This window comes from Kryptolebias marmoratus, linkage group LG17, assembly GCF_001649575.2.
Source record: "Kryptolebias marmoratus isolate JLee-2015 linkage group LG17, ASM164957v2, whole genome shotgun sequence".
NCBI classification, from domain to species: Eukaryota; Metazoa; Chordata; class Actinopteri; order Cyprinodontiformes; family Rivulidae; genus Kryptolebias; species Kryptolebias marmoratus.
Genome location: NC_051446.1, coordinates 86932 through 97171, shown reverse-complemented (window position 1 = coordinate 97171; position 10240 = coordinate 86932). Strand labels below are relative to the sequence as shown.

Genomic DNA, 10240 nt, shown 5'->3' with positions numbered 1-10240 from the left:
GAGAGCTGTAGATCACGGTCTGATGAAGCCAATAGGACCACATCATCTGCAAAAAGCAGAGATGCAATCCTAAGACCACCAAAACGGATCCCCTCAACACCTTGGCTGCGCCTAGAAATTCTGTCCATAAACGTTATGAACAGAATCGGTGACAAAGGGCAACCTTGGCAGAGTCCAACTCTAACCGGAAACGAGTCCGACTTAATGCCGGCAATGCGGACCAAGCTCTGACACCGGTCATATAGGGACCTAACAGCCCGTATCAAAGGGCCTGGTACCCCATACTCCCGGAGCACCCCCCACAAGATTCCTCGAGGGACACGGTTGAACGCCTTCTCCAAGTCCACAAAACACATGTAGACTGGTTGGGCGAACTCCCATGCACCCTCAAGGACCCTGCTAAGGGTATAGAGCTGGTCCAGTGTTCCACGACCAGGACAAAAACCACACTGCTCTTCCTGAATCAGAGGTTCGACTATCTGACGGACCCTGCTCTCCAGAACCCTCGAATAGACCTTACCAGGGAGGCTTAAGAGTGTGATCCCTCTGTAATTGGAACACACCCTATGGGCAGAATCCTCACGGCCCATAAGTCAGCCCCACCGTGACACTGACCTGTCAACACACTGACTCTGAGGCAGAGGGATAGGGGAGGGGGGCAGGTTGGAGTTTGAGAGAGAAGAAGGAACTGTTGAGATGAGGTGCTAGTACAGTAACATGTGAGGGAAATGGTTAAAATTGTAGTATTAGAAGAAAGCACGTTTCAACCTCTTTGATGGTGGAGTGAGTCTTTGGTTCTGTCAGATTAGAATCTTCCAACATGAAGCAATCGGACCAATATCCAGGCACCAGAGGATTCCTCCTTTCCTTCACACATTCACTTAAAACCAGGCTCACAAGATCTAATTTTGTTGATGAAATCCATTTTATTTAGGCACACTAACTGAGGGCTTATTTCACATTTGGTAGTTTTTCAGTACTGACACAGACATTTTTACCTAAAGCTATGAGTTGAGCTTTACTTAATGTTAGGAATGGTTCTGTCACTGACTTCTAGTGTTGGAGGAAAATTTCCAAGGGTAAAAGAGTACATTTATTTTTACAAGTAACTACACTTCCTAGGATTTTTAGATCTTTTTTTGCAGTTGTTTTCGAAGGTGTCTTGAGATGCTCAACCCTTCTCTTCTGTAGGTTATCTTTTTAAAGCCTCTTTCAGATAGGAATCAATATCTTTCTCAGGCTGTTAAAACAGCAACATTCACACATTGGTGTATCGTTTGGTCTTACCCATACAGGTGTATGACAGCAACAGAAAAAGGTAGGCAATTCAAAAACTATCATTCGGTTAAGATTCCATAAAAATGTTTTCCTCTGAACCAAGGAACAAGAAAGATTCAACAGTGGTGGTATTGATTGATGGGATATATAAAAGTCCTCCAATAAGCAGATCAGTTACTTAGTTTTGCTTTAAGGGACAGTTCATATTTTTTTAAGTGGATTTCTGCCGAGTCTTTATGAAAAGCCAGTATCTTGCCTTCAGTAGACAGGAGTCAGAGCCATTTCAGTTTGGGTGGGTCTGCTAAAAATTCTCATGAATCTTATGAATCTAAGACAGTGTTTCTCAAACTTTTTCAGGCTGAGGACCATTTGACCCATTTACCAAGCACTCACAGACCACTTAACTTAAAATGCCCCCACAATAATACAACAATAATATACAACGGTTCTCCTGGGACTCAACAGCAGTGCTTGAAAGGATGCTGCTTGCATTATCAAAGAGTTGTTGCACTTTCCCTGTTATGTCAGATGTTTCTTCAACTTTCCTTTTGAGTGACCCAGTCTGGGCCACTTATCCATTATCATTTTAAACAATTCTTTAGTATTAACAGGCTAACTGTACGTGTTGCACTTTGAGCTCACGTCACGGCATATAATGGTCGTTTACATGTAGTACCTTGCAGACTAATAGGGGGTGCCTGTGGACCACAGTTTCAGAAAGACTGATCTAAGAGCTACTTAGAACAGGGGTTGTTTTAGAGCAAAACTCCACTATCTAAAACCACTCAATTATCAACTTTAAAGCTGTTTAAGTGATACCATTTAGGCCTTTATGAAAACTCTTTTATTTTCCCCAATTTATTTTCTTTCCAGTTTCATTTTTTCTGAATTCCATGTTCTATGATGTAACCCCCCAAAAAGTGTATCATTATATGCTTGATCAGTACATTTAAAAAAATTAAATAAGAACATATCTAAAATTTTATAAATTTAAATTTTTTAACAAATATACAGCAAGGTGTTTTCAGTTTAACAAAACATTTGAGGCTATTTAAAAATTAAATTAAATTATCTTTTTGTAAAATAAAGTTTCTCTTGTGTTTCATGTGATAAACAGTCCTGTGTAGAATAAGTGCATTACATATGAACTTTTACTTTATACTTTATTTTAAAAATATTACAGTATAGTGTAAAATTATTGTACTTGTGTTCCATTTGACTCATTGTGGAGCTAGTTTCTTGTATGTTTTGTTGACTCTTTTTTTTTTTTTTTTTTCCCCCACTGCTGAACAATGTTGATACACTCCATAGCTTTATTTTTCGAACAGCATATCTTATTACACTTATGCTCCTACAAAGTATTTGATAAACTCACACCTCACATCTGATGTGGTTTCATGTAAAAAGGTTTTCAGAAAAATAGTAGATTCACAAAGTCTTACACGATGCTTGTTTGCCACAGCTCATATTGCCAAAAAAAATTAAAGATGTAATTTTCCTTAAAGAAAGGCATATCACCTGCTGCCTTTGGGGTTGATTGGGGTTATACTCACACACATACTTGCTTGATATTGGAATGAAATCAGGATGGTTTAATAAAAAAAAAGTTAAGTAATCAGCTGATTCAGATAAAAATTTTAGCAAAATATTTTAGGCTTAGGCTTTCAAGGTACAGAAAAACTGATTTCTCAAACTTCAACCTCAGTTCTGAAAATGTTGGGATGTTGTGTAAAATGTAAATAAAACCAAAATGCAATCTCAAAAACCCAATGAGACATAATACAAACATCAACTAACACATTCTACCTTTTTTGTTTAATTGTGGTATTTTAAAATGTATGTAGTGCCGAGAACATGGTGTTTGTAGTTTCCTAAAAGAAATTCAGATTTTGAGTCCTCTAACCACAAATGTTTTCTATATTGCCTCAGACCAATTTAAATGAGTTTGACCCAGTAAAGTTGGCTGGATGATGTTTACATATGGCTTCTTCTTTGCATGACAGAACTTTAAGCAGAATTGTTTTGATGCCACAGTGAACTCTGTTTACAGATAATGATCTCTGGAAGTGTTCCCTAGCCCATTTAGTGATGTTCTGAACAGAATCAGACCTGTTTTGAAGGGGACCTATCCTGCTTCCTTAGACAAGTTAGGATAGGTCTGTGGGCTATACAAAACATGTTCATTATATTTAATACACAAAATCATTCTCAGATATTGAGATTTCACCTGATCAGTTCTGCCCGTTTTGAGCTTATTTCAGAATGAGTGGTTTTAGGGCTATGTCACTATTATGCAAATAAGCTGCTGTTGGCCACGCCCCCCAACTCAGTGTCCCGTCTCAACATAAAAACTCACTGAAGGATTAAACCCTGTTGATCTGACGCACATTTATATCATTATTAATTCAAACTCTGAGGATTCTGACTTTGGGACAAGGGCACTTAGTTGTTCCGAACCGACATTTGTTGGATCAAACACAGGCAATCAGTGGGTCTGAACTCGAAAAGTTTGGACGGCCACCTGATAAAGATCCGTTTTATTACTTTTTTCCAATTTTGCTTTTCTTTTATTAACATAGTTCTAATGTTAGTTTAGACAAACCTGCCGTGACTTGAACAGAGACATGGTTCTGGGACGGGTGAGCTGTTCAAACTACAACTTTCTTTGGCAATATCACAAGGACATTGCCATCAAAATAAAATGAAACCACGCAGCTCTGTTCTCCGTGACTGGGAGAACATGCATGGACACATGTTCTATACTACAGCCAACAACAAAACATTTTCCTTTTCCTGCAGATATTGTTCAGTGGTAAAACCAGCAGAACTAACGTGACGGTCTTCTTGTAATGAAGTGGATGGAGCTCCACTTGAGCTTACCTCTTGAAAGATCCTTTTATCCCCAGTCCTCTTACTGACCTGTTGCCAATTAACCTAATTAGTTGCAAACTTATCTGGGCGGACTGTCCGCGGACGGTTGAGACTTTATACTCGAGAGTACAGATTGCCTAAAATTCTCCCGTGACAAATTTCAGTCATGGCGTCACCGGACGAAGACGAAGAGATCGCTTGCTTCTTAGCTTTAAAAAAACGAAAGAAAAGACGGTGCCTTTAGCCCCGTTTCTTCACCACCAGGGCAGCTATTGCACACCTGTCAGTGCTCTCAGAGAGCGGCAGTCGCGCTGGCGTCAATTCTTATCTGAGAACGGTTGGTGTCGCAAAACAGTTCGATGTGAAACACCGTTTCTCACCGGGCAGTTTATTGTGCGACACAGAGTACGCGTATTTGGTCATTAATAAAAATTAATCTTTGAGCAGACGTCCACACGGACCTCCGCTGAGTGAAGTACGCCCGAGTATGTGGGGGCCTTTACATCGGTGCAGTATTCTCTGAAAAGACAGGGCTGTTTTGTTTTGCTTAATGCACCTTATAGTCTGGTGTGCCTTGTATGTGACAAAGGTTTGAAAATGGACCATTCATTTATAATCCAGTGTGCCCTATAGTGCGGAAAATACGGTACATAAGTTTATAATATGGAGACAAAAAAATCTTCTTTTAAAATGGGGGGGGAGGGCGAGTGAATTACAGTGGGTGAGGGTGTTGGCTGCACTCATAGAAATAACTCATTGGATGAACTCAATTTAATTTTGGGCAGGTTTTCCATCTAATAAATATGGGTTTGTACAATTGAAATAAATTAAGTCCATTCAACTCAGTTTTTTTACAATGATGTAAATCAAATACTTTTCATTGATCAAATGTAAAGTGTTTGAGTCTGACCAACTCAATTTTATCTAATGCAACTGAAATAATATATTTTCATTAACTTAATGAGATCCAAAAATATTTTCCTTACTCAATGTAATTAAATAAGTTAAATGTAATAAATATTAATTGATCTAGTGCAATTCATGATTTTTTTCCCCCAATTTTTTTTTTATTTTGTTTTATCAATTATTTGTAATACATTTTCACAAAAGAATTAATCAATATTTTCACAGACACAATAATTTAGTTGGTTGGTTAGAAATTTTTTTATATAATCTTCCACAAAAAGTACATGAAACAAAACCTGGTCAATACTATTATTTAAAACCAGGTTAAAAAAACTTAACAAAATGATTGTCACCACATACTTGTTTCTGAAGTCATCAAACAGGGTCAATCATCAAACAGTATAGAAACTGTGTAATGTTCTACATGTGGAACATCAGCCAGCAACATATTTGAACACAGATCAATGCATTAATTAAAACAGTGCATGACATAGTCCAACACTACTGGAACAATTAACACCATTTTCACAGTACCTTGCAAAATTCAGTCACATCTCATGACATCTAACAAATTATAAAGGTGATCCAGTTTTTCACACAAGAACAAACACTCTCAGCAGTTCACTTGTCTCATTATGCTCACTCTGAACCAAACAACTCGAGTTTCAGCTGCTGTGTTTTTGCATTGTGCTTGCGTCCATTCAGATTCATTATGATCTTCTGGGAGAACTCATCCAGTCACATGACATTTCAGTGAACAAATTATAAAATAAACATGAACCATTTTTTTCACAACACTCAGCAGTTTACTTGTCTCTCTATGCTTACTCTCAACCAAACAACTCAAGTTTCAGCTGCTATATTTTTGCATTTAGCTTGTGTCCATCCAGATTCATTATGATCTTCTGGCAGAACTCAAAGGTGTATTTAAGGTCATCTGGATAGTTTAAATCCAGGGCATAAATGAGCCCAAACAGCATGATGAAAGCCATCATCACACCATCTATGTCCTGGAGGACTTTAGTCCGTTCAATCACAATTCCCACATCCTTTGGCTCATCTTCTCCATCTCTTACAACTGTGTAAATTCCCATAACAGTTGCTGCAATGTCTCTCTCAGCATCCTCAGTGGCAGATTCCTAAACAAAGCACAACAGAGGACTCATGTTAAAAAAAAATCTTGAATCCCACAAAATGTTTTGAGATTCGTACATGAAGGCACACTTCATAAAGTACCAGAACAATATCGGCATTCTACTTTCTGTAAATAACCTAAAACCCATCTTATTTGTCTTACCATAATGCCAAATTAAGCTAAAATATTTTTTTAAGTTTCCCATAATAAAATAAAGAGCCCATAACTCATAGTCTTTAGTATACTTGTAAACAGCAGGACGTATACACTAACACAAAAACACCATAATTATCTTGCACTAATTGTCAATAGAGTGGAAAAGCACATATTGTTGAAGAGCGAATACAAAGTTTTACCCTGCTTTACAAACAATATTCTCAGTTAAATTAAAAAGTTATCAGCTCTAGGATTAGTTACAATTAATATAGAAAACAATAAATCAACAACAATATCTGTACAAACACATTTTTGGTGCCAAAATGGTAAAATTGTAAATAATAAAGATATTCTTTGAAGAATGAGTCAGGGTCTTCATTAAACTAGACGACAAGACTTTGAAGAATGCATTCCCTCTTAGCATTGATAGCTTCCTGGAGCAGGAGCAACGAATAAACAAAGAATTAAACGCAATTCTACTTGTGATGATAGTGGAGTGTGAAAATTTTATTCAAATGAGATAATACATTTTTTTACCAAAAACAGCATCATGTTGTATGAATTTGTTTGTTTATGCAACTGTTTTTTTTTATGTAAGGCATTTAAAATTAAATTGTGAATGTGTGTGAGTGATGTTATAAATCTATTTATAGATATATTTATAAATTAATAAATCTAAACTCCAAATAGACAAGACTGACAATGATGCATGCATATGGACTGACCGAATCCTTTCTAGCAAAGACATCCTTGACCTTTTGCCCCTTCACGCCTCCTTTGCCCTCCAAAATCTTCATCAGCTTGACTGAGAGGAGGTCAAATTGAGAAAGGAACTTTGCTTGTAGAGGTTTAGTAGTCATGTGTAGAACCTTTGCATTCACCTGAAAAATATAAAACACAAGAAGAAAACATTTGTTTCTGAATAATATCCATTTTGGGAAATAGATGCAATACTAGTACATTTACAAATTTACTTAACTCATTTGAAACTAGCTAGCAACAAGCTAGCATGTCCAATCCAGAAATATATAAACGGGTACCATTCGGTTAGCGCTTCAGGTGTATACAACCTCTTTTGCACAAAGGTACATCCTTGTTTAAGGATTCCGTTGGTTTTTCAAAGTAAATTTTCCTCTCAGTCCTAGAAACGACCTTTTTGTCCTCTATTTTGATAGCCTTTAACCGACATTATAACGTGCGTCACTCTAACCGGTGTACCAGAAAACCTGTGTGGTTACAAGGGTTCCGCGTTTGAAACCCAAACGGCAATAAAATGCTATAATTCCTTTTATAACTAATTGAAAGTAGTTGCACTATTATATATAAGGGGGTGGAACTAATATTAGTGTTGTAATTATTTTTCATGACGCACGAGTCAGTAGCATACTCCCCGCTTAGCTAGTTTGTATCTTGGCTAAGTGCTGGTACCACGACTTCAAGTCAACTCTAAAAATATTAAAATAAAGAATAGGATTTTGTTCTAAACATTTTTTTTCACAAATATAAAATACACTTACTAAAATTGATCTCATTTATACAACGCTACTCTCCCCGTTATCCACCTGTTGCGGTGGAGATGCTAACAGTCAAGCTAGGTAGCTACTTGCTAACATAACTACTTTGATGTAAACTCTATACACTGCGGCTGCGCCCATCTGGTTATTGCATTATTATGACTGCTATACAGCTGTATGTGCGTGACAAAAGAATAAAGCAAAGTACTTACCCAACAACGATTTAACACAGTATCCTCAATCTTGTGCAGAAAAATGCCTGATGCAAGGATCTTCTCATAGCTGGTCATATGTGCGCCAGCAAGCTCAAAAAGGCGGTCTCTCAAGTGAACTCAATTATTTTAGGTTTCGTTGTGTCATACATAAAATGTTTAGAAATTTTGTGTTACATCAAATAAATATTCCTAAATAGTTTTTAACCAATTAATTTGGGTACATTAAAAGATAATAAAATGTGTAACTTCTAAGAGGAGCTAGAGTCTGTTTTATAAGTGTGCTGCCTCTGAACTTCATTTTCTTTCTGTGGGAATAACAGTACTTAGACATTCACTTTGTAAGAATTCAGGAAGTTTCAAGAGATCTAGGTTCAAGTTTTATTGGAAGAAAATTTTGAGCTATGTAGTTTTTTTTTTGTATATATATATTTTTTTAACTTTCTCACATGATGGGGATTAAGCTTTATGGTATCACCCTCTGACACAGTTCAGGAACATGACCAAGACTGGACACTCCACTTGGCCTGTGAATCCTGGAGGATTTGGCACAGGAAGTTTTAGTGACTCAAATTTGCGAGTCATTCTGTGGTGGTGCAGTGGGCCCAGACATGCCCTCAACCTCAAAATGAGCTGGTGTTATTTTGATACCAGTAAATGAGCAGAAATTTCCCACCCAGTCAAGTCTTTACTGACCTAAAACTGACCAATATATGTGCCATAATCCAGGGTGAATTGGGTTTAAATGGCTTCTGCTTCCTGTCTAAGGTCAAAAATTGTGTTTTATATTTGTATTAGGGCCTTGTGTTTTTCCAGTGGTAATCTCAATTTGTTGTCTTCCCCTAGATGGATGAAGCCAGAGATTGCTATCAGCTTCCTCAGGCTGCTTCCTCCAAGAGCTGGAGAACATGGTCCCTGACCAGGGCTGCTATGAGTGCGCTTGGAGCCACCTTCCTCTTCCTGCTCTGCAAAGCTGCTGGTGGCAAGGGTTACATGTACATGTTCAGAAATGGCTTCTAAGTACTGTACATGTGTGTGTTAGTCAGAGATCATATTTTGTTACTGTTCAGTTATAAAATAGGTTTTATCTTTAAGAAATTTTTGAGAAAGTTTTTTTTTTTGTATCAAAGTATTTTGTTTCTTAGCTGTTGCTAATTTGGGCTTTGGTCTTAATTAATTTTACTTTTGTTTCCACCTTTTCTTAATGTCAATAAAGTGTTCTTTTACTGATGGTATGAAGTCTGCTTTAATATGGGGTGTAGACGCTTACACTTGTCTGGTTACAGTCCCATGTTGTTGCCAATACTACGCCACCATTGAACTAAAATACAAGATAAACTTAAATGAGGTAGTGCAATGAATAAAATAAAGACATAAATGACATACATAACATGAAAAACATACCTTGCTGGCTCACCCTTATTAAGAGGTAGAAATGAAGTCCTTACAACTAATTTTAAGCAATCATAAAACTCTTAACTCAAATTGGCCTTTTCTGCTGCCATTTGTTATGCTATTCATGCTTCAATGCTTCACCGGAGGGTGCGTCTCCTTTTTGTGTCAGCGGAACAAACATCCCACATATTAGACCCTACCTAGAACTTTTCTAAATAAATGTCCTAGTGATGCAATAAATATGCATAATGCAAAATAAAATGTATAAACTAAAATTATGGCAGTAAAATAACTTTTTAGGGCTTTGAATGATTCAGAATTCTAAATAAATGTCCTACATTGTTAAGTTAACGTTGTTTTCAGGATGTTTTAGTTGTAGTTCATACTTTTCCCCCTTACTTTGCCTGCTTTTGTGAGAAAAGTGACATCTGCCAGCATTAATGTCCACACTGGAGGTTTAGCTGCAGTGAAATAAGTATGAATCTACGTTGATAGCTTTTTATCATTCTTTGAAACAACACACTAATACTTCATTAAACGGAGAGTCTTAAGTGATAATCTAATTTTATCAATAGTTTGTACTTTATCAGCCATCATATCATGGAGTAAGGAGAAAAGGGCAGAGGTTTGTGTCCAGCCTAGTCTAATGGCTTGTGAAACAAGGGTCCTTTTTTCCCATTTTTCATTTTTCAGCCTTAAAAAACAAATTTCTTAAGAACACGTGTAAAAAGAACACTACATTAGCTAATGAACTTCTACACTTTTGCATGATC

At 37.0% G+C, this 10240-nt stretch overlaps 1 protein-coding gene across 1 annotated transcript in view; it reads left to right on the top strand.

The window, feature by feature from the left end:
* The window catches only part of asz1 (ankyrin repeat, SAM and basic leucine zipper domain containing 1), a 60493-nt gene extending 51186 nt beyond the window's left edge, over positions 1-9307 (top strand). The window contains exon 13 of the mRNA XM_017440004.3: positions 8919-9307. Coding sequence (XP_017295493.1) covers positions 8919-9092 — 174 coding nt within the window. The 3' untranslated portion in view covers positions 9093-9307. The remainder of the gene's footprint in view (positions 1-8918) is intronic.
* The last annotated feature ends 933 nt before the right edge of the window (positions 9308-10240 follow it).